At 38.5% G+C, this 24,830-nt stretch overlaps 1 protein-coding gene across 5 annotated transcripts in view; it reads right to left on the reverse strand.

Moving 5' to 3' along the window:
* Positions 1-24,830, reverse strand: part of RYR2 (ryanodine receptor 2) — an 894,209-nt gene that overhangs the window by 520,845 nt on the left and 348,534 nt on the right. For all 5 annotated transcript variants that reach the window (XM_073241246.1, XM_073241245.1, XM_073241243.1 and 2 more), the window contains exons 6-8: positions 7,696-7,770; positions 4,380-4,458; positions 1,633-1,745 (exon numbers count right to left, since the gene is read on the reverse strand). In XM_073241246.1, the coding sequence (XP_073097347.1) occupies positions 1,633-1,745; positions 4,380-4,458; positions 7,696-7,770 (267 nt within the window). The remainder of the gene's footprint in view (positions 1-1,632; positions 1,746-4,379; positions 4,459-7,695; positions 7,771-24,830) is intronic.

The raw sequence follows: 24,830 nt of genomic DNA on the forward strand, positions 1-24,830 counted from the left end.
TTTCATCATCACCATTTTGCAAGTGAAGAAGCCAGAATTCGGAGAATTAAGTGACTTTCCCAGGCATTCAGTGGCAGACTTGATGTTAGAAGCCGTAGCCTCTACAAGATTCCAGATTTTCTTTTCCTTCAGTGCATAATGCTGCTATCCCAGCAAATAAACTCTGCTATATAGAAGAAAGTACAAGCTGTACAGCAAAAACATGCATAGTTAGGCCAAATTCAAAATAAGATATGTGTAGAATTTATATATTGAAAGGCAGGCATGAATTATTTTTACTGCTGCTATTGGCTTCCAAGTAAAACTACAAGTGTATCTCCTGATCAAAATATAACACCACCATACACAAGGGTTTAATAAATGCTTATTTGACAAGCCGGCACACTTGCATTGTCCTAGAATGTACATGGGGCCTGTTCCCACCTACACTGCTAAAGAGACAAAAGGAGAGAAATGCCCCAGACCTCCCCATAGCTTTGCAACATTAGATGCTCTGTTTAATTTAATACTTCCTGTCAGTTACATCTCACCATTTTCCTTCTTAATCATTACCTATTTCCACAAAGCAATTAAAAAAAAGCATTCTTCCTAGAAATGTTTCAGAATTAGAATAAATGTGTCAGTAAGCAAAAACTGACTTGCAACACCCCCAAGCCCACACTGTTTCCACGTTCATGGAGCAAAGAGGTAACAACTACTTACTTAATCCTAAATCAATTACACACAAATATTTTGATTTATGGTGGTAGGAATACATTTTTTATAAATCAGTATGTACTTATCTGCAACAATGTTCTATTTCCAACTTTTGTTTCAATCAGCATCCACTAGGATGTCTGTCTGGGATTTTTTATGTGGATATTCACGTAACGTTTACAATACCCCACTTTATATTTGATTATTTTTTTCAATATCAGTATCAGAAGAATACTTTGCACTGGATTCCTTCATGCTTCCATTGATTTCAGTTTTCTGCAAACTTCTGTACATGATTATTCTTTAGCAAAAGTACAATTTACTAATAAGTTAAATGTCTCACCATAAAAATAAAAAACCTACAATGACTAAGATAAATTTTCTTCACCCTCCCATGTCCAGCTCCACCCTTTGAAACAATGTAGTGAACTTGATGTACTATGATTAATCAAAAAACAAACTTAATCAAGCATAATAAAAAACAAACTTTTTGCTTTGTCTGTTTCTCCTTTTTTAACATAGCACGTGTTTCCTATATAATAGCTTACTTTCATAAATATCAAAATAGATAACCCCAACCTCATTACTAGAACCTTCTCAGTGGGCACAAAAAAAAGCCCATAGAATTCTGAATTCCTGATCAGACTGCATTTACATGCTATTAATACAATAACCCAAGAAAAGCACTATCACAAGCAAGAACACACATATCAAGGGCATGGAGTTAAGCCTGTCCAAATAAACCTGGTAAGCCCCATTTCCACACATGTCACATTATTCCCTGATGTAGGGAGTTACTTATACCTCATCAAGTAGAGATACAAGCTTGTTTCTAAGCAATTTTCCTAGATAATTTACAATCCAAACCTCAAAGTTAGTTCTATTGACTGTCACTGATCCTATCAGCCAGCACATGATCCCAGTTCCCACACTTACCAAGTACCTTTCAGAGGACACACTGACTAAGATGAGGTCATCTCCAACACGTACTTTTTCTCCTTCGGATCGCTGCTTTGAGGCAGGATGGATAGTCCACCAGCAAGCCTCACCTGCAGGATGATTGAAAAGGGAAACACAAACAAGGATCTCTCAACTGAAAATTGGTTTTCTTTGCCAGTGACTCCAAAATGAAAGAGGGAAATGAAGTCAGTCTTCCAAATCAGTCTTCTTAAAATGAAATTATCCTTTTCATGCAACTTTCAGCAACATGAAATTTAACACACATTAATCTCTTAGACCGTGAAAATGAAAAGAATGACGCCAAATTAGCTTAGGTTAAGACATACTGAAATGCAAAGATTCTTCCCATAGAGAGGTTGTGATACTTGGGAAAGTGTGGTATCTTTTTCCTCACTAAGAATTGCTTTTCGAAAGGATATTTATTTACACTCCCATGAAGCCAAGTTCATCAGTCATGCTGATCTGTCTTCATTCTTGATACAATCTCATCTTATTACACTGTCGACACTGAGCTCTGTAATAACATCTATAAGTTTTTCTGCCACTTGATTTTCATAAGGACTGAGGGTTTTGTGATGTGACCACTCCACTACAGCAATTTTAAAAATTATACTTTTTGCAGGGGCAGTTGGGGGATGGGGATAGGGGACAGATACTGATTCAAAACAGGTGCAAAGTGTTGTTACCTAAATTTTACTATCCTGTGCCTTTTTTGTTTGTTTTAAAACATGGTAGTCTCTCTTAATCTGAGTGTAAAATATAAGAGAATCCTAATGTACAATGATACATTACAAAAATATCTGTGTATACATTAAATCAATTATTTTCTTCTAGAACAGGTAAAGCATAAACCTCAATGGCCACATACCCATTCTCCATCCTCCGTCCCATTACCTTAGAAACTGAAGCAGAGAATTCTTCAATTTGATCTTAATTCCTTTTAAAACCTACATGTAAGCTCTATCCAAAAATAAGAATAGTGTTTTCAGGCTGTTATCTAGTAATTATCTCTCTGTCCCTTTGGCCAGCCTTATCATTTTCTAGAACACTTATTTTTGTCTTCTTTATTAATTCCCCAAGTTCCATAAGAGCAGGGACATTGTGTGTTTTGTTCACTGGAGTTTCCCCAGAGCATATTGTAGGCTCTCAGTAAAAATTCATTTGACACAAAAGAGTAAATGAATCAACAAACAATATTTCTTAAGCATTCTTACAGTCAACATGTTATCTGCCTTGAGCTGCTCTTCATACATGAACTTTAGTCTTACTTGAATACACGTTCCTTATCCTCATTCCTTATTTTTATTCACTCACAAACTGAGAGTGTTAAGGGAGTTTTTCATTCCTCCACTCAAACATTTATAAACCACCCACTATTTGTCAATCATTGCTCTAGTAGCTGGGGATACACCAATAAACAAGGAAGAAAAAATTGTCTGCCTTGTAAGTTTAAGTCTGATCAGGCAGGCACACAACAATAAATATAAATAAGTCAGTCATGGGGATGACGTGTAGAGGTAAGGAGAAACAGGGTAGTGTGAGGCAGTGAGGATGAAGGTAAAGAGATTGCCTTATTTTGCCGTTTTAACTATTATACAATCATTGCAGAGTATGAAAACAAGTTATAGATCGTGCATGCCTTTTAGTTATTTTGAAAGAGAACTGAAGACTTTTTCATGTAACTCTGTACTGAACTAAATCAATTAAAATGAAGAAATTTTAAAATACAAGCAAAACTTCAATGGAATGACTGAGTCTATATAAAATGAAATTAAAATCAAATAATATTTATCTATTTGGTGTCTGGGATTCATGGAATTTCATGTACAAGGTGATATGTTGTTCTAGTAAAACGTTAATTAGGTTGGTAAATATAGCTTTATTTTTATCCATTTGTTGTCTGTGAAAAATTTAAAGCACGATTTCAAAAAGGAGGGGGCAGTGTAAGGGGGCAGCCTGATCTCACCCCCTGAAAGGAGCAGCTTAATAAGAGGTGTTCTATATCCTTCTATTCTTTTTTCTACTTGTTCTTTTATTTATTTTTAATTCCAAAGTCATGCACGCTCATTATGAGATAAAACATTCAAATTGTACAGAGGTGTATAACGTGCAACATCCTCAGAGCACTGAGAAAATAATCACAAATAAAGCTTACATTCTCTATTTTCATTCTCTAAAAGGATATATGTGTTAATGTATATATTTTCTGTTTCAAACATAGGTAAATACAAGTCTATCTGGACAGATAGGTAGAATGATGTTCTATGGACAGAAAAATGAAGACTTTCATTTTCTCCCTTCTTGTTCGAATGTTGACATTTGTTCGATGTATGTTACATTTTTAGACTTAAAAATACTTTTAAGATGAAAGATAAAACAGATATGCAGTAATATTTCATAAATTAGTCAATGCACATTACTATGGTTAGCAGTCAGTAAAGCATGTGGTATGTACTGTTTTTCTATCCAAATCCATTAAAAGAATAGGGTTTAAAATCTAGTTTGAACATCCAGCTAATTATGGCAAATGGCAAACCAATAGAAACCATATACACTGACCCCTTCTATGAAAATTTTTCCTTAGATTGTCATGTGTCTTCTCCTGACTCCACCCCTAAGAACACTTATCTAACGTATCTTCCATTGTGTCTCACAATGTCTTCCACCCGGATCCCTGCTGGGCTCTCTCTGAGCACAGCTTCACTGCAGATCAAGGCTCTCACCTGTTGTGTCCTCTTGCAAGCCAACATCAAAGGCCAGTTTATCAGTTGAAGACCGGGAGGTGGACAGGCAGCAGAGATACTGAAAGACACAATCAGTAGGCACTGATTTAACATTTATAATCCTATCCGAGTTTAATTCTGACTGATGATTTGGTATCCATCTGTCCATGTTGTATCAGTCTTTTTCTTTTCCTTCAAATTTGGGTGCTTCTATGCAAAGTCCCAGTTTTTCACTGAAACTCTGATCAGAATTTACAATTCATTAGCAGCAATGTTCTAAAGGAAATTCAGCTTTTTCCCCCTCAAGAAAAGACTAAGGAAATGTGTTCACTCAGTAAAGGAAGACAATTCACCAGGGATGTGTTTGTACGTCTCTCACTTCATGTGATATTTATGATCATAAGCAAAAGCACAACCTGATCTGACAGACATCTTTCTCCCAAACAGAAAGTTGAAAACTATTCACTTTCATCTTCTTGTTTTGTTTTCATTTCAAAAATTTTATCTCATTGAAATTCATCCAAAATTGACTTTGGTGTAGAGCATACCACCTCACTGAAGGGGGGTTTTGCAGTGTATGTACAAATATGTGTGTTTCCTTAAGAGCAAGCTAACTCTCACAACACCATCATCTACTTACTTCTCTCCCCTGCCTCTTAAGGTTTCCTAACTGTATATTCCTAGACATAAAGTGTAGGATAATTTTTCGGGCCAACACCTCTACCCCTGCTTCATCCTCAAAAATGTTGCTAACTGTTACTGCTGTAAGAATGAAGTCACAAGGATGAATGTGGCCTGAGCTCAAGATACACTACCATCTATACCAACCGAGTTCACTGCCAGCAAGGAGAGGAGCCCTGCAGAGAGTCCTCAAAGGCAGTTCTGGGGATGGAGCAAAGCCCAGACCTCCGAGAACCATTGTACAAGCCACACAAAGCCTAGACAGTTCCTGCTATGGAATAGGGTCCATCCAGCTCAGTGGGTGTCTGTGAGTGTCAGAAGGCAGCAAATGAACTGATCATGGACAGACAGGTCAGCAGGTAAGGTGTAAGTCAGTACCATGCGGATGTAAAGTCAAATTGACCCAGAGACTCTGATTCTGTCTCTTGAGCACAAAACAGTGGTTTCCAGAGTTATAAAAAAGACACTTCAAAAGTTCCCAAACATATTCTGAGCCAGTGCAAGAGTGTGAGTCTGACCTTGAGACAGTAGCCTACATGTTCCCTGAGGTTTACTGACTTTACATCTAAATGAATTAAATGTCTTCCGTTATTTGAGAAAAAGTAATAATTTTACAATACTGACTTCCAAGGCAAAAACATAAAGTGGCCTCTATTAAAGACTTCTGTGACATTTCTCAATAACATTACAGTACTAGGCACTGTAACTATTAGCACACCTTCCCTTCTCTTCTAATGTTCAAAGCAACTAGGAGGTATAGTCCGCTAAACATTAAGTTCCATGAAGGCAAGGACTTGATCTTATTTACCACTATATCCAGCACCCAAAACAGTGCCTAACACACAGCAGTTGCTAAATAATGTTTGTTGAATGAATGGATGAAATGTTCAGATACATTACAGGCTTAAGGCAATTAAGCAAGGTATACAAGGATGAGCAGCACACAGTAAAGTGAGCCTTTCTCCAGAGCTAACAACCAAGTCCACTTTTAGGTTTAACCTGTCTCCCATGTAGAGAAAGTAGTTTTCTTAAAACAGACCTTCACATAGTTTCACATAGTCTCTGTGTTTTGATTGCTATTGAAAACAGAATTCTTTCTATGAAGTTTTAATGTGTGACTGCAATATGCAAATAGGTTGTTTTTATATGTGTCCTGTATGCAGTCACTTTATTAAAGTGTTTCCCTTTATCTTATTTCTTATCTCCCTATGCCACCCAAGATTTCTGAGCAATGTTAGATACCATATTCTTGGTTTCATTTGTTGGAATTAGTTTTGTCAAGAATGAACTTCATTATTTGACAATCGAGTATGTTGTTGGCTACTGACTTGACACTGATGTTTTCTTTATCATTGAGGAAATAATACTTAGTTTTTATTAGGAAAGGATATAGGCTTTCATTAAAAACCTTTTACAGCACATGTTAGATAATCACAACTTTTCTTAATTGACCTATTTATGTGATGTAGCACCTAAACAGAAATGATGATATTGTCATCATTTAAATCATATCTATATTTTTGCTATACTCTCCTTTCTATCTTTTGAAGTCCATTAACCTGCTTTTAAGTCAGTTTTTCATATCAATATTCATGACTGAGATTGACAGCCTTTTAATGTTTTTGGGGTTTAAGATTTAGACTATGCTTAATCTACTGCTCTGGAACAATTTACATAATATGGGAATTATCTCCCTCTTAAAAGGAATAATTAATTATATTGTGCTTTCAGATGTTGGGCTATTATGTACTCATACAATTATGTTGATAAGAACTTAATACAGAAAGTGCTTATGTTATAATAATATGTAAAAATAATGATATAAACTTGGATATGTAGTAAGATGTCAATTACATAAAAAAAATTTAAATTACAGAAAAAATTAAAAGTTTTTTTCAAAGTCCCCAACAGTTTTCTTTCATTGGTATGCTCACAAAGAAATTTTTTCTTCTATAATTTCCAAATCTTATAAAACAAATATATACTGCTCTTATAATTCAATAAAGCTTTTAAAAGAATGGAATATTTTTATGTTATAAAATACATAAAATAATAATGTATAATTTTATACAATATATATTAGAGAATGAGAAAATTATTCCTGGGAAGAGCCCATTGGAAAATACAGATAATTGGGTGAAAGAAGAAGCTGTTGTATAAGAAGAAAGAGAACATCAGTTCAGAAAGAAAAGAAGTTAATGGAGAATTGACTGTGGAGCTCACAGATAGGCTTTTTTTAAACTTATCTTCAGTTATTCTCTAATAAATGAACTTTTTAATTTCTTTAATATAATTTAATTCTCTACTAAATGAATTGTTTAAAACAAAAATCAGAAAGGAGAAATATGACATTTATGACTCTTACACCTCTCTTCTCTTAAAACTATTCTATCAAAACTTAGATTCTAAATATATAAGTCATACAATGATAGTATCAAAGGACCTAAGGCTTATCCAAGCTAACCCTCATTTTATAAATGAGAAAACTAAACAGGGTAAAAAGATATTAAGGAACACATATATTCAAGTTCATTAACACTGTCGCCAACAGTGTTATTACCAACATTTCCTTACCATGCATGCCCGAATGGATCGATATGACCATGTGAGAGATGAAATCAAAAGGCCTACTCACCATGCCACTGTAGGAATGGCGTAGCAGTATGGCGTGTCCATAGAGGAGTGTTCGGTGGCCACCACCCTGAGCAGTCTGCAAAGAAAAAAGAACAAATGGAACTAAGTCAGTAAAATGCTCTTTTGTTCTCAAGGAAAAGCACAATAGGAAAGAATAAAGTAAAAGCAATTGCAGACAAGAAAAGGCCTGCAGCAAGGAGTTAAAACTGAAATAAATCAATCGAGAAAGTCTCAACTGTGGGACTAGCAGTTGATCTAGTTCTTGAAGAATGAACTGACTTCAGTAGATACTGTCACAATTTGTAATTATTTATTCATAGTTTTTTATTGTCTCTATTTCCCATTACTCCATGGTCTGCATTGAACAGGAACTGTGGTACCTTTTTTCACCATGGCATACCAGTTTCCTAGCAAAATGCCAGGCACACAGTAAGGGCTAAATATTTGTTCAATGAATGAGTCTTCCTAAAACACAAAACTGATCAAATCATCTCCAGGCTGAAAAACTTTCCAGCTGTTCAAGGAAAGAGTCCAGATTCCTTTATATGAAATAGAGGAATGCTTCTCAAAGTTTAGCATGCTTATTAATCACCGGACAGCTTGTTAAAAAAGAAGACTCCTGGACTAACTCCCTGAGATTCTGATTCAGCAGGTTTGGGGCAGATACAAAGAAGTTTCCTTTAGAAAATTTCCCAGGAGATGAAGGCACTGGTGTTCTGGAAACCACACTTTGAATAGTCGAAGTGTAAAGGAAACTTAATCTCACCCCTTTCTGGCTCCTCCTCCAAGACCACTACTCCCCAGACAAATGATTTACCTGCCCTGGCTACAACACACTGATTTCTTGCTGCTCCCTCTTAGAATATATTGTTCTCTCCTTCTGTAGTCTTTTTTTGTTTGTATCATTAATCTACAATTACATGAAGAACATTATGTTTACTAGGCTCCCCCTTTCACCAAGTCCCCCCCACATACCCCTCCACAGTCACTGTCCATCTGTGTAGTAAGATGCTGTAAAATCACTACTTGTCTTCTCTGAGTTGCACAGCCCTCCCCGTGCCCACCACGCATTATAAATGCTAATTTTAACGCACTCTTTGTTTTTCCCTGCCTTTATCCCTCCCTTCCCACCCATCCTCCCCACTCCCTTTCCCTTTGGTAACTGTTAGTCCATTCTTGGGTTCTGTGATTCTGCTGCTGTTTTGTTCCTTCAGTTCTTATACTCCACATGAGTGAAATCCTGTGGTACTTGTCTCTCCGACTGGCTTATTTCACGGAGCATAATACCATCTAGCTCCATCCATGTTGTTGTGAATGGTAGGATCTGTTTTTTTCTTAAGGCTGAGTAATATTCCATTGTGTATATGTACCACAAGTTCTGTATCCATTCATCTACAGATGGACATTTAGGTTGCTTCCATATCTTGGCTATTGTAAATAATGCAGCAATAAACATAGGGGGTGCATCTGTCTTTTTCAAACTGGAGTGCTGCATTCTTAGGGTAAATTCCTAGAAGTGGAATTCCTGGGTCAAATGGTATTTCTATTTTGAGCATTCTGAGGAACCTCCATACTGCTTTCCACAATGGTTGAACTAATTTACATTCCCACCAGCAGTGTAGGAGGGTTCCCCTTTCTCCACAATCTCGCCAACATTTGTTGTTGTTTATCTTTTCGATAATGGCGATCCTTACTGGTGTGAGGTGATATCTCATTGTGGTTTTAATTTCCATTTCGCTGATAACTAGAAATGTGGAGCATCTTTTAATGTGTCTGTTGGCCATCTCGATTTCTTCTTTCGAGAACTGTCTATTCAGCTTCACTGCCCATTTTTTTCTTGGATTATTTGCTTTTTGTTTGTTGAGGTGTGTGAGCTCTTTATATATTTTGAATTTCAATCCTTTATCGGATCTGTCATTTATGAATATATTCTCCCATACTGTAGGATAACTTTTTGTTATATTGATGGTGTCCTTTGCTTACAGAAGATTTTTCGCTTGATATAGTCCCACTTGCTGATTTTTGCCTTTGTTTCCCTTGCCCAGGGAGATATGTTCATGAAGAAGTCACTCATGTTTATGTCCATGAGATTTTTGCCTATGTGTTTTTCTAAGAGTTTTATGGTTTCAGGATTTACATTCAGGTCTTTGATCCATTTCAAAATTACTTTTATGTATGAGGTTAGACAGTGATCCAGTTTCATTCTCTTATATGTATCTGTCCAATTTTGCCAGCACCATCTGCTTAAGAGACTGTCTTTTCCCCTTTGTATGTCCATGGCTGCTTTATCGTATACTAATTGGCCATATATGTATGGGTTAATGTCTGGAGTCTCTATTCTGTTCCACTGGTCTGTGGCTCTGTTCTTGTGTCAGTACCAAATTGCCTTGATTACTGTGGCTTTGTAGTAGAGCTTGAAGTTGGGGAGTGAGATCCCCCCTACTTTATTCTTCTTTCTCAGGATTGCTTTGGCAATTCGGGGTCGTTGGCAGTTCCATATGAATTTTTGAACTATTTGTTTCAGTTCATTGAAGAATCTGTTGGTAATTTGATAGGGATTGCATCGAATCTGTATATTGCTGTGGGCAGGATGGCCATTTTGACGATATCAATTCTTCCCAGCCAGGAGCATGGGATGAGTTTCCATTTGTTAGTGACCTCTTCAATTTCTCTTAACAGTGTCTTGTAGTTTTCAGGGTATAGGTCTTTCACTTACTCAGTTAGGTTTATTCCTAGGTATTTTATTCTTTTTGATGGAATTGTGAATGGAATTGTTTTCCTGATTTCTCTTTCTATTAGTTCATTGTTAGTGTATAGGAAAGCTACAGATTTCAGAGTGTTAATTTTGTATCCTGCTACTTTGCTGAATTCTGATATTAGTTCTAGTAGTTTTGGAGTGGAGTCTTAGGGTTTTTTATGTACAATATCATGTCATCTGCAAATAGTGACAGTTTGACTTCTTTACCAATCTGGATTCCTTGTATTTCTTTGTTTAGTCTAATAGCCATGGCTAGGACCTCCAGTACTATGTTGAATTACAGTGGGGAGAGTGGGCATCCCTGTTTTGTTCCCGATCTCAGAGGAAAAGCTTTCAGCCTCTTGCTGTTCAGTATGATGTTAGTTGTGGGTTTATCATATATGACCTTTATTATGGTGAGGTACTTGCCCTCGATGCCCATTTGTTGAGAGTTTTTATCATGAATGGATGTTGAATTTTCCCAAATGCTTTTTCAGCATCTATGGAGATGATCATGTAGTTTTTGTGCTTCTTTTTGTTGATGTGGTGGATGATGTTGACGGATTTTCTAATGTTGTACCATCCTTGCATCCCTGGGATGAATCCCACTTGGTCATGGTGTATGATCCTCTTGATGTATTTTTGAATTTGGTTTGCTAATATTTTGTTGAATATTTTTGCATCTACGTTCATCAGAGATATTGGTCTGTAGTTTTCTTTTTTGGTGGGGTCTTTGCCTGGTTTTGGTATTAGGGTGATGTTGGCTTCATAGCATGAGTTTGGGAATATTCCCTCCTCTTCTATATTTTGGAAAACTTTAAGGAGAATGGGTATTATTTCTTCTCTGTATATCTGATAAAATTCCGAGGTAAATCGATCTGGCCCAGGGGTTTTATTCTTGGGTATTTTTTGATTACTGATTCAATTTCATTGCTGGTAATTGGTCTGTTCAGACTTTCTGTTTCTTTCTGGGTCAGTCTTGTAAGGTTGTATTTTTCTAGGAAGTTGTCCATTTCTCCTAGGTTTTCCAGCTTGTTAGCATGTAAGTTTTCATAGTATTCTCTAATAATTCTTTGTATTTCTGTGGGGTCCGTCATGATTTTTCCTTTCTCGTTTCTGATTCTGTTGATGTGTGTAGATTCTCTTTTTCTCTTAATAAGTCTGGCTAGAGGCTTATCTATTTTGTTTATTTTCTTGAAGAAACAGCTCTTGGTTTCATTGGTTTTTTCTGTTGTTTTATTCTTCCCAATTTCATTTCTTTCTTCTCTGATCTTTATTATGTCTCTCCGTCTGCTGACCTTAGGCCTCCTTTTTTCTTCTTTTTCCAATTTTGATAATTGTAACATTAGACCATTCATTTGGGATTATTCTTCTTTCTTTAAATATGCCTGGATTGCTATATACTTTCCTCTTAAGACTGCTTTTGCTGTGTCCCACAGAAGCTGGGGCTTTGTATTGCTGTTGTCATTTGTTTCCATATATTGCTGGATCTCCATTTTAATTTGGTCATTGATCCATTGATTATTTAGGAGCATGTTGTTAAGCCTCCATGTGTTTGTGAGCCTTTTTGCTTTCTTTCTACAATTTATTTACAGTTTTATACCTTTGTGGTATGAGAAGTTGGTTGGTAGGATTTCAATCTTTTGGAATTTACTAAGGCTCTTTTTGTGGCCTAATATGTGGTCTCTTCTGGAGAATGTTCCAGGTGCAAATGAGAAGAATGTGTATCCTGTTGCTTTTGGATGTACAGTTCTATAGGTGTCTATTAGGTCCATCTGTTCTAGTGTGTTGTTCAGTGCCTCTGTGTCCTTATTTATTTTCTCTCTGGTGGATCTGTCCTTTGGAGTGAGTGGTGTGTTGAAGTTTCCTAAAATGAATGCATTGCATTCTACTTCCTCCTTTAATTCTGTTAGTATTTGTTTCACATATATTGGTGCTCCTGTATTGGGTGCATATATGTTTATAGTGGTTATGTCCTCTTGTTGGACTGAACCCTTTACCATTATGTAATGTCCTTCTTTATCTCTTGTTACTTTCTTTATTTTGAAGTTTATTTTTTCTGATACTAGTATTGCAACACCTGCTTTTTTCTCTCTGTTGTTTGCATGCAATATCTTTCTCCATCCCTTTACTTTTAATATGTGTATCTCTTTGGGTTTGAGGTAAGTCTCTTGTAAACAGCATATAGATGGGTTTTGCTTTTTTATCCATTCTATTCCTCTGTGTCTTTTGATTGTTGCTTTCATTCCATTTGCATTTAAGGTGATTATTGAAAGATATGTACTTATTGCCATTGCAGGCTTAAGATTCGTGATTACCAAAGGTTCAAGGTTGGCTTGTTTGCTACCTTACTGTCTAACTTAACTAGCTTATTGAGCTGTTATAAACACAGTCTGATGATTATTTCTCTGCCTTCTTTTTCCTCCTCCTCCATTCTTCATATGTTGGGTGTTTTGTTCTGTGCTCTTTTTAGGAGTGCTCCCATCTAGAGAAGTCCCTCTAAGATACCCTTTAGAGGTGGTTTGTGGGAGGCAAATTCACTCAACTTTTGCTTGTCTGAGTATTGTTTAATCCCTCCTTCATATTTAAATGATAATCGTGCTGGATACAGTATCCTTGGTTCAAGACCCTTCTGTTTCATTGCATTAAATATATCATAACATTCTCTTCTGGCCTGTATGGTTTCTGTGGGGAGGCTGATGATAGCCTGATGGGTTTTCCTTTGTAGATGACCTTTTTTCTCTCTCTGGGTGCCTTTAATACTCTGTCCTTGTCCTTGATCTTTGCCATTTTAATTATTATGTGTCTTGGTGTTGTCCTCTTTGGATCCCATCTCTCAGGAGTTCTGTGTGCCTTCATAGTCTGAGCAACTATTTCCTCCCCCAGTTTGGGGAAGTTCTACACAATTATTTCTTCAAAGACACTTTCTATCCCTTTTTCTCTCTCTTCTTCTTCTGGTACCCCTCTAATGTGGATATTGTTCCTTTTGGATTGATCACACAGTTCTCTTAATGTTGTTTCATTCCTGGAGATCCTTTTATCTCTCTCTGTGTCAGCTTCTATGCACTCCTGTTCTCTGGTTTCTATTCCATCAATGGGCTCTTGCATCTTATCCATTCTGCTTATGAATCCTTCCAGAGTTTGTTTCACTTCTATAATCTCCCTCTGGACGTCTGTAATCTCCCTCTAGAGTTCATCCCTTAGCTCTTGCATATTTCTCTGCAGCTCTGTCAGCATGTTTATGATTTTTAATTTGAATTCTTTTTCAGGGAGACTGGCTAGGTCTGCCTCTGCAGATCCTCTCTCAGGTGTTGTCTGAACTATCTTGGACTGGACTAAATTTTTTGCCTTTTCATGGTGATAGCAGTGGCTTTAGGCAGGTTGCGGTGTGTCAGTTGAGAGAAGAAAGTCCTTTCCTGCTTGCTGGATGCCTTGCCCTTCTCTGCTTCCTGTGTTGGTTACCCACACTCCTGGAGCAGCCACCGGTTTAGTCCCCTAAGCTGGTCTGTGGATAAGGTCTCTGTCAGAGCAGCACATAGCCCTGCAGGGAGTGGCAGGCATGCCAGGTGTGCTCCTCTGTGGTAGCAGCGCCCCTGCCAGGCAGCTGTGTGCCAGCCGCAGCCTTTGGGTCTGGCCCAGGCGGCTGTGCATTGGGCTGGGATTCCAGTTGGCTGCTGGGAGCATGCCTGCTCCCTCTGGCTCCGCTGCAAGTGTGTGTGGGACTCTCCCACATGGGCCTCTACCGGGCTCCTCTGGCTCCACTGCCGCCGGTGCGTGCAAGCTGCACCCGGGCTGTTCACTCATGCCGCTGTGGGCTCACACAAGCCTCTCTTGGTCCCCTCCTGTGCCGTTGGTGCACACAATCTGCTCCCAGTCCCTTCCAGTGCTGCCACCCCTGGCACGCGCTGCCACTCTCCCTCTACTGGGCCATTGTGCCAGGGTCCATGCCAGTTGGAGGAATGACTGGCAGGCTGCTTAGTGCCGTGAGGGACTTCATAGCTGTGCTGCCTCCCTGGGGTTTAGGGTGCCTAACATTCCCCGGGATTCCCAGCTGCTGACTAAATGTGCCGGGACTTCGTCCAGCTATGGGGTCCCTGTCTCTTTAAGACTTGCAGAAAGCACTCGCTTTTCTTTTCTCTCAGGGGTGCTGGTTGCGGGGATCTGCCCACAGGTTTTGCTTTTCTGTTTTTCTAATATCCAGCCCCCATGCACCTTGTGTCTGTGCTCCGGGTGCGGATTTTTAGAGCTGGTTGTTTAGCAGTCCTGGGCTTTCACTCCCTCCCCGTTCCGACTCCTTTCTTCCCACTGGGTTCTGGGGTGGGGGAAGCATTCAGGTCCCGCCTGGCCACGGCTTGTATCTTACTCCCTTTGTGTGATGCTGAGTTCTCACAGATGTAGATATATGCTGGCTGTTGTACTGCATCCACTGGTGTCTCTTTTAGGAATAGTTGCATTTACTGTATTTTCATAAATATATTTGTTTGGGGGAGGAGATTTCCTCTGAACTACTCACGCTGCCATCTTCCCATGATCTCCCCTCTCCATCTGTAGTCTTTTTCAACCTTACAAACTTGTGTTCTAAGACTCAGATTAAAGGCTACCTCCTCCTGAATCCTCATCTGGTTTTGTCCAAGTTGGTTTCTGCCTCTGCACTCCTGGGGCTCTTGATGTACATGGGCAAGGTGGCCTCACCACTCTGCATGGCGAGCACCTTTCCCTCCTGGGCCGGTGAGTGAGCACCGTCAGGACAGGGACCTTAATGCTGAGCACAGCGTCAGGACATAGTAAACACTCAATAAACATCTGTCAAATGAAAAACTTGGTATGGGAAGCCCAATCTGGGCTGAGTGAGGAGTGTAAGAAAAGGCATGATGGTATACAATGGGAAGGCATTTAAGAAAGACAGAGGGCCCCTAGGACTATAGTGCTGGGTTGCAGTTATAGCTCTTGACAGGAACTATAAAATTAACACAGGATAAGATGACAGATGGCACAGATTTTATGTCATGGAGTTTGCTTTTTTCTGTAGGAAAAGAGATCTTTAAGGATTTTAAGGATGAGAGTGGTGATATTCACCCATATATACTTTAAGAAATACAGAAGAAAGTACTTTAATATCCATTAATATTATACCTTTTCTTTACCAAAAATACATCCTCTCCCTATTATTCCATACAATTTCTTAAAATAACATTATTTACCTGTTATGCTTGAATGACTTCAGAACCATTCTTAAATCAGATATTAAAAGATATTAAAATTATAAGTAAAACTGCTTAAAAAAATGAAAATCACTTTTTCACAGCCTAATAGCAGAAGGGAAAAAAATCTACTTTGCAAAATTATATTACTCCTATGAAGAAGGCCCTCTTTAGAGAGTACCTTTATTTTCTATAACACTCGATTTAGTGTGGCCAAGAACAATTGTATTTACCTTGTCTTATTTGGACTACTTAATAGGAACTTACTTTTTCATACCAGATGCAAGTTCCAAACTTATAAAATCCAGCTCAACCTGAATAACACTTGACAGCCATCCCAATCAAAAGAAGATTTTTTTTTCAATGAAGGGCAAGGCCTTAGATTTAACCAAAAAGCATTAATTGCTCCTTTTCCTCTAAAGCTTTGCTTACTCAGTTCATTTATATAGAATACGTACACACACACACATATATGTGTAAGCTATAACTGGGTAAGCTAAGAGGAGATACTTTAGTGTCTGAATTTTCTTTCAACTATAGATTTTACACAACTCAACAATTAGAGATCTTACACTATAGATTTCCTTACTACTTAAATGTTAATTGATGCCACCTATTTAGTTTCATAGAATTCTTATAAAAGTATACAAGTAGTCCACACTAAATTTTGTTATTAAAGAGAGTACTGTTAACACAAAGTGAATGGAATTTCTGTGAAATGCTCTGTGGTACTTTTCCTCTGCGTTATCATTTTAAATGATACTACCCTCATTGGCTCTGGTTCAGAAAAAATCAAATGTGCAATTTCTACTCTTGGCAAGCAAGTTGGATAACTTGTTCATTCAACAAACATTTCTCATAAGAACTGTGCATGTAGGATACATCCAAAGAGATACCTTATTTCTTTTCTGTGTTTTTTGATTTGGCTACTCATATCAATTTTCATGTTAAATTTGGCCTAGTCCTTGCTTTAATTTTAGTGAACAAATATTTTTGGACTTCCTCTGATGTACGGGATTACTGCTACATTATGAAGACAGTTATACCGAATACTGGCTACCCACTGCTAGTGTTTTTCTTCCAAAATTCTACACTATCCTGCCTCAGGTAAATGGCTGGACTTCCATAGAGAAATTTCAGTGAGAAAAAGAACATCACTGCTGGGTGATCTATCAAAAGCAGTAGCAGTAATTCAGTACTCTGGAACAAGTGTCCATTTTTTTCTCTAGCCACCCATCCCTAAACCTATAAGCACTCAGTGACATAACCATTTTAAATGTTAGGAATCCAATCATTACCAACTAACTGCATAAGAGTCAATCATGCTAATGTGTAAGCAAGCTTATGGCTGGCTTGCCTTTCAAGATCACTTTGGAAAAAGTAAGCTTGTTATTTTTTCAAGTTAATACTTTAAATGCTTCTTGGAACCCAAAACATTAACAAAGTAAAGGGTGCTTTCAATTTCACCAATTTATAGAATTAGGAAATTAAATTTTACATTACACCAATAAACCTACATTTCACATTAAAGCCATCTACCGTTTAACTAGTTCTGCTAATGCTCTAGTAAATGTTACACACAAAAAAACACTCTTGCCTACTCATTAGAAAAATATTACTGTGTGTCTACTGACTTTGAGGTACAGTACCTGATGCCAAGGGTATTATCCATAACCAGCTCACAGTCTGTTTTCCTCTGCCTTGAGACTGAGAGTTTTCTCTAAAAACTTTAATTATCCATTCATTCAACAATTACATACTGCCATGTAATTTCCTTCAAAACATTTGCACACTAACAACAAAGAAAATGGAAGTTTAAGAACTAATTCTTTGTATGTTCCTTAATGCTTCCAACTATATGCTCGATTATCAGGTCCTTTCAGCAGAAGTATTACTTAGAATTTAATGTCCTTGAAGTACTTTCCAAGTATGACTCAGGCCCTATCTGTCCCTGAAAGGCAACTGTCAGTCTACTGCATGCCAGCTCCATCCCCCGGTGACTGACTGAGAATATGGTGTGGTTAATAAACTCTCATGAGCCCTCATGGCCCCTCGGCAGAAATAGAGTCCTAAAGTCAGCTTCTGCTAGACTACTCTAAGTCGCCTCCAGATGATGGGGTGGGAGGGAGGGCGGTCAATGTTAAGGGGCTACTGACCTCCTAAGGAAGAGAAAAAGAATAATAACAGCTACCATTTTCAAACACCTCCCTCTAAATGTAATTCCTGGTGTTGAAAAGTCAAGCAATACTTAACAAAAGGTAAATACTGACTTTTTTAAAATACCAGTTAAAAACGTTTTTTTCAGTTCTGTACATGGGTTTGGTCTCATTATGCCTGAGATGACTAACAGGGTCAATATTACACATGGTCTAAAAATTCGAACACATGAACAATGACTGAATAAGAAACCCAAAATATGTTTAAGCAATATCTAAGCAACACTGCTTTATGTTTTCCACACTTTGCCTCAAGTATTCCACAAAGTTTTGTAATATGAATTTAGCATTATTAGGCATTCCTAGGCCTCTAGCTTTCTAGATCTTGCCAGAAATGTCCAATTAGAGGACGCATACTGTAAGCAAAAGTATTAATGTAAATGCTCCTACACTTACATTTATTTAGAATAATATACAGTCATAGAGCATAATTTATACATCTGTTATCCTTCTCTGTAGGAAGGGAGACATATTGGATCATTGTTGCTACATTTGGGGGAATACTGCCATAAGCTTAAAATGTAAAAGCAGAAAAGTACAATACATATAACCAGAACAGCAATGTCTCAGAGCAACCAAAGAGGTTCACACACACACAAAAATTACGTACTCCGTGTTTCAATTGTATTGTTTTGTTTTTTCTACCTGTTTTACAAATACATGCTTATATATTTGCTTATTAATGTGTCTCCAGGAATATTGCTGCTTAAAACTATTTACTAACTATATACAATCTAAATATTTTTTATTTGGGTATCATTAATCTACAATTACATGAAGAACATTATGTTTACTAGGCTCCCCCTTTCACCAAGTCCCCCCACATATCCCTTCACAATCACTGTCCATCTGCGTAGTAAGATGCTGTAAAATCACTACTTGTCTTCTCTGTGTTTCACAGCCCTACCCGTGCCCCCCATGCAATATAAATGCTAATCGTAATGCCCTCTTTCTTTTTCCCCACCCTTATCCCTCCAATCCTCCCTAGTCCCTTCCCCTTTGGTAACTGTTAGTCCATTCTTGGGTTCTGTGATTCTGCTGCTGTTTTGTTCCTTCAGTTTTCCTTTGTTCTTATACTCCACATATGAGTGAAATCATTTGGTACTTGTCTTTCTCCGCCTGGCTGATTTCACTGCGCATAATAGCGTCTACCTCCATCCATGTTGTTGCGATCAGTAGGAGCTGTTTTTTCTTATGGCTGAGTAATATTCCACTGTGTATATGTACCATATCATCTTTATCCATTCATCTACTAATGGACATTTACATTGCTTCCATATCTTGGCTATTGTAAATAGTGCAGCAATAAACATGGGGGTGCATCTGTCTTTTTCAACCTGGAGTGCTGCATTCTAAGTGTAAATTCCTAGGAGTGGAATTCCTGGGTCAAATGGTATTTCTATTTTGAGCATTCTGACAACCTCCATACTGCTTTCCACAATGGTTGAACTAATTTACATTCCCACCAGCAGTGTAGGAGGGTTCCCCTTTCTCCACAACCTCGTCAACATTTGTTGTTGTTTGTCTTTTTGAAGATGGCGATCCTTACTGGTGTGAGGTGATATCTCATTGTGGTTTTAATTTGCATTTCTCTGATAACTAGTGATATGGAGCATTTTTTTTATTCTCTGTTGGCCATCTGGATTTCTTCTTTAGAGAACTGTTTGTTCAGTTCTCTGAATAAACCTCTGCCGATTTTTTTCTTGGATTATTTGTTTTTTGTTTGTTGAGGTGTGTGAGCTCTTTATGTATTTTGGATGTCAATCCTTTATCAGATCTGTCATTTATGAATATATTCTCCCATACTGTAGGATACCTTTTTGTTCTATTGATGGCATCCTTTGCTGTACAGAAGCCTTTTAGCTTGATATTCCCCACTTGCTCATTTTTGCCTTTGTTTCCCTTGCCCAGGGAGATATGTTCATGAGGAAGTAACTCATGTTTATGTCCATGAGATTTTTGGCTATGTTTTTTCCTAAGAGTTTTATGGTTTCATGACTTACATTCAGTTCTTTTATCCATTTCGAATTTACTTTTCTGTAAGGTGTTACACAGTGATCCAGTTTCATTCTCTTACATGTAGCTGTCCAGTTTTACCAGTACCATCTGTTGAAGAGACTGTCCTTTCCCCATTGTATGTCCATGGTTCCTTTATCATATATTAATTGGCCATATATATTTCGGTTAATGTCTGGAGTCTCTATTCAGGTCCACTGGTCTGTGGCTCTGTTCTTGGGCCAGAACTAAATTGTCTTGATTACTGTGGCTTTCTAGTAGAGCTTGAAGTTGGGGAGTGAGATCCCCTCAACTTTATACTTCCTTCTCAGGATTGCTATGTCTATTTGGGGTCTTTGGTGGTTCCATATTAATTTTTGAAGTATTTGTTCCAGTTCATTGAAGAATGCTGTTGGTAGTTTGATAGGGATTACATAAAATCTGTATATTGCGTTGGGCAGGTTGGCCATTTTGACGATATTAATTCTTCCCAGCCAGGAGCATGGGATGAGTTTTCATTTGTCAGTGACCTCTTTAATTTCTCTTAAGAGTGTCTTGTAGTTTTCAGGGTATAGATCTTTCACTTCCTTGGTTAGGTTTATTCCCAGGTATTTTATTCTTTTGATGCTATTGTGCTAGGTATTTTATTCTTTTGATGCTATAGTGAATGGACTTGTTTTCCTGATTTCTCTTTCTACTAGTGCACTGTTAGTGTATAGGAAAGCTACAGATGTCTGTGTGTTAATTTCATATCCTCCAAATTTGCTGAGTTCTGATATTAGTTCTAGTAATTTTGAAGTGGAGTCTTTAGGGTTTTTTATGTACAATATCATGTCATCTGCAAGTAGTGACAGTTTGACTTCTTCTTTACCTATCTGGATTTCTTGTATTTCTTTGTTTTGTATAATTGCCATGGCTAGGACCTCCAGTACTATGTTGAATAACAGTGGGGACAGTGGGCATCCCTGTCTTGTTTCCAGTCTCAGAGGAAAAGCTTTCAGCCTCTCACTGTTCAGTATGATGTTAGCTGTGGGTTTATCATATATGGCCTTTATTATGTTGAGGTACTTGCCCTCAATGCCCATTTTGTTGAGAGTTTTTATCATGAATGGATGTTGAATATTGTCAGATGCTTTTTCAGCATCTATGGAAATGATCATGTGGTTTTTGTCCTACTTTTTGTTTATGTGGTGGATGATGTTGATGGATTTTCGAATGTTGTACCATCCTTGCATCCCTGGGATGAATCCACTTGGTCATGTTGCATGATTCTCTTGATGTATTTTTGAATTCGGTTTGCTAATATTTTGTTGAGTATTTTCGCATCTACGTTCATCAGGGATATTGGTCTGTAGTATTCTTTTTTCGTGGAGTCTTTGCCTGGTTTTGGTATTAGGGTGATGTTGGCTTCATAGAATGAGTATGGGAGTATTCCCTCCTCTTCTATTGTTTGGAAAACTTTAAGGAGAATGGGTGTTATGTCTTCTCTGTATGTCTGATGAAATTCTGAGGTAAATCCAACTGGACCGGAGGTTTTGTTCTTTGTAGTTTTTTGATTACCGCTTCAATTTCGTTGCTGGTAATTGGTCTGTTTAGATTTTCTGTTTCTTTCTGGGTCAGTCTTGGAAGGTTCTTTTTTTCCAGGAAGTAGTCCATTTCTTCTAGGTTTTCCAGCTTGTTAGCATATAGGTTTTCATAGTATTCTCTAATAATTCTTTGTATTTCTGTGGGCTCCATCATAATTTTTCCTTTCTCGTTTCTGATTCTGTTGATGTGTGTAGATTCTCTTTTTCTCTTAATAAGTCTGGCAAGAGGCTTATCTATTTTGTTTATTTTCTTGAAGAAACAGCTCTTGGTTTCATTGGTTTTTTCTGTTGTTTTATTCTTCCCAATTTCATTTCTTTCTTCTCTGATCTTTATTATGTCTCTCCGTCTGCTGACCTTAGGCCTCCTTTTTTCTTCTTTTTCCAATTTTGATAATTGTGACATTAGACCATTCATTTGGGATTGTTCTTCCTTCTTTAAATATGCCTGGATTGCTGTATACTTTCCTCTTAAGACTGCTTTTGCTGTGTCCCACAGAAGCTGGGGCTTTGTATTGTTGTTGTCATTTGTTTCCATATATTGCTGGATCTCCATTTTAATTTGGTCATTGATCCATTGATTATTTAGGAGCATGTTGTTAAGCCTCCATGTGTTTGTGAGCCTTTTTGCTTTCTTTCTACAATTTATTTACAGTTTTATACCTTTGCGGTATGAGAAGTTGGTTGGTAGGATTTCAATCTTTTGGAATTTACTGAGGCTCTTTTTGTGCCTGTCTTTGGGTTTGAGGTGAGTCTCTTGTAAGCAGCATATAGATGGGTCTTGCTTTTTTATCCATTCTGTTACTCTGTGTCTTTTGATTGGTGCATTCAGTCCATTTACATTTAGGGTGATTATTGACAGATATGTACTTATTGCCATTGCAGCCTTTAAATTCGTGGTTACCAAAGCTTCAAGGTTAGCTTGTTTACTACCTTAGTGTCTGACTTAACTCGCTTATTGAGCTGTTATAAACACAGTCTGATGATTATTTCTCTGCCTTCTTTTTCCTCCTCCTCCATTCTTCATATGTTGGGTGTTTTGTTCTGTGCTCTTTTTACAAGTGCTCCCATCTAGATCAGTCCCTCTAAAATACCCTGTAGAGGTGATTTGTGGGAGGCAAATTCCCTCAACTTTTGCTTGTCTGGGAATTGTTTAATCCTCCTTCATATTTAAATGATAATCGTGCTGGATACAGTATCCTTGGTTCAAGGCCCTTCTGTTTCATTGCATTAAATATATCATGCCATTCTCTTCTCGCCTGTAAGGTTCCTGTTGAGAAGTCTGATGATAGCCTGATGGGTTTTCCTTTGTAGGTGATCTTTTTTCTCTCTCTGGTTGCCTTTAATACTCTGTCCTTGTCCTTGATCTTTGCCATTTTAATTATTATGTGTCTTGCTGTTGTTGTCTTTGGGTCCCGTCTCTCGGGAGTTCTGTGTCCCTCCGTAGTCTGAGCAACTATTTCCCCCCCCCCCCAGTTGGAGAATTTCTCAGCAATTATTTCTTCAAAGACACTCTTTATTCCTTTTTCACTCCCTTCTTCCTCTGGTACCTCTATAATGCAGATATTGTTCCTTTTGGATTGGTCACACAGTTCTCTTAATATTGTTTCATTCCTGGAGATCCTTTTATCTCTCTCTGCTTCAGCCTCTGTGCGTTCTTGTTCTCTGGTTTCTATTCCATCAATGGCCTCTTGAATCTTATCCATTCTGCTTATAAATCCTTCCAGAGTTTGTATCTCTTCTGTAATCTCCATCTGGATGTCTGTAATCTCCTTCCAGACTTCTGTAATCTCCCTCCAGGCTTTATCCCTTAGCTCTTACATATTTCTCTGAGCTCTGTCAGCATGTTTATGATTTTTATTTTGAAATCTTTTTCAGGGAGACTGGTTAGGTCTGCCTCTGCAGATACTTTCTCAGGTGTAACTACCTTGGACTAGACTAAATCTTTTGCCTTTTCATGGTGATAGCAGTGGCTGTAGGCAGGTTGCGTGTGTGTCAGCTGGGAAAGAAAGTCCTTTTCTGCTTGCTGGATGCCTTGCCCTTCTCCACTGCCTGTGACAGTTACCCTCACTCTTGGAGCAGCTGCCGGGTTAGTCCCCTATGCTGCTGTGGGCAGGGTGTCTTTCAGAGCAGCACGAAGCCCTACAGGGAGTGGCAGGCATGCCAGGTGCACTTCTTTCTGCTACCAGCACCCCTGCTATGCAGCTGTGTGGCAGCAGCGGCCTTTGGGTTTGGCCCCGGCAGCTGTGCATTGGATTGGGATTCTAGTTGGTTGATGCGAGCATGCCTGCTCCCTCTGGCTCCACTGCAGGTGCACACGGGCCCCCTCCGGGCTACTCTGGCTCCACTGCTGAATGTTCATGTGAGCCACACCTGGGCTGTTCGGTCACGCTGCTGTGGGCTCGCACAAGCCTGTCCTGGTCCGCTCTGGCACCGTTGGTGCATGGAACTGTTCCTGGTCCCGTCCGGCGCCTCCGCCCCTGGCGCGCACTGCCACTCTCCCACTACTGGGCTGGTGTGTCGGGCTCCACGCCAGTTTTAGGACCAACTGGCAGACTGCTAAGCGCTGTGAGGGGCTTCAGAGCTGCACTGTCTCCCCAGGGTTTAGGGCACCTAAGTTTCCCCAGAATTTCCAGCTGCTGGCTGAGTGTGCAGGGGCAACTTCATCCAGCTATGGGGTCCCTGTCTCTTTAAGACTTGCGGAAAGCACGCGCTTTTCTTTTGTCTCAGGGGTGCCTGTTGTGGGGACCTGCCCACAGGTTTTGCTTTTCCATTTCTCTAATATCCAGCATCCCGTGCACCTTGTGTCTGCATTCCAGGCACAGATTTCTCAAGCTGGTTGTTTAGCAATCCTGGGCTTTCACTCCTTCCCCATTCTGACTCCTTTCTTGCCACTGGGTTTTGGGGTGGGGAAGCATTTGGGTCCCACCTGTCCACGGCTTGTATCTTACCCCCTTTGTGTGATGTTGAGTTCTCACAGATGTAGATGTATCCTGGCTGTTGTACTGCATCCACTGGTGTCTCTTTTAGGAATAGTTGTATTTATTGTATTTTCATAAATATATATGTTTTGGGGAGGAGATTTCCTCTGAACTATTCACGCTGCCATCTTCCCGTGATCCCCTATAACATCTAAATATTTTAAGGTTTTCTGTTTTTCTAATCTTTAGTTCAAAAATGGTGTGTTAATCAATGAAGCACATTTCTCATAATTCCAGGTGCCCTTATTATGCAATATTTTTCAAAATAAATCAGATTTCAATGGACTACTTTTCTGTATCTCTTAACTGCCATGTAACACATGCCATCTTGGAAGTAAAACAATGAAATCTTCAAAGGAATTTATTACTGCAGTAAATACTTAGCTACACTGCAAAATTTTAAACAACAAAAAATTTGCATTA

Source organism: Manis javanica, chromosome 7, assembly GCF_040802235.1.
Source record: "Manis javanica isolate MJ-LG chromosome 7, MJ_LKY, whole genome shotgun sequence".
NCBI lineage: Eukaryota > Metazoa > Chordata > Mammalia > Pholidota > Manidae > Manis > Manis javanica.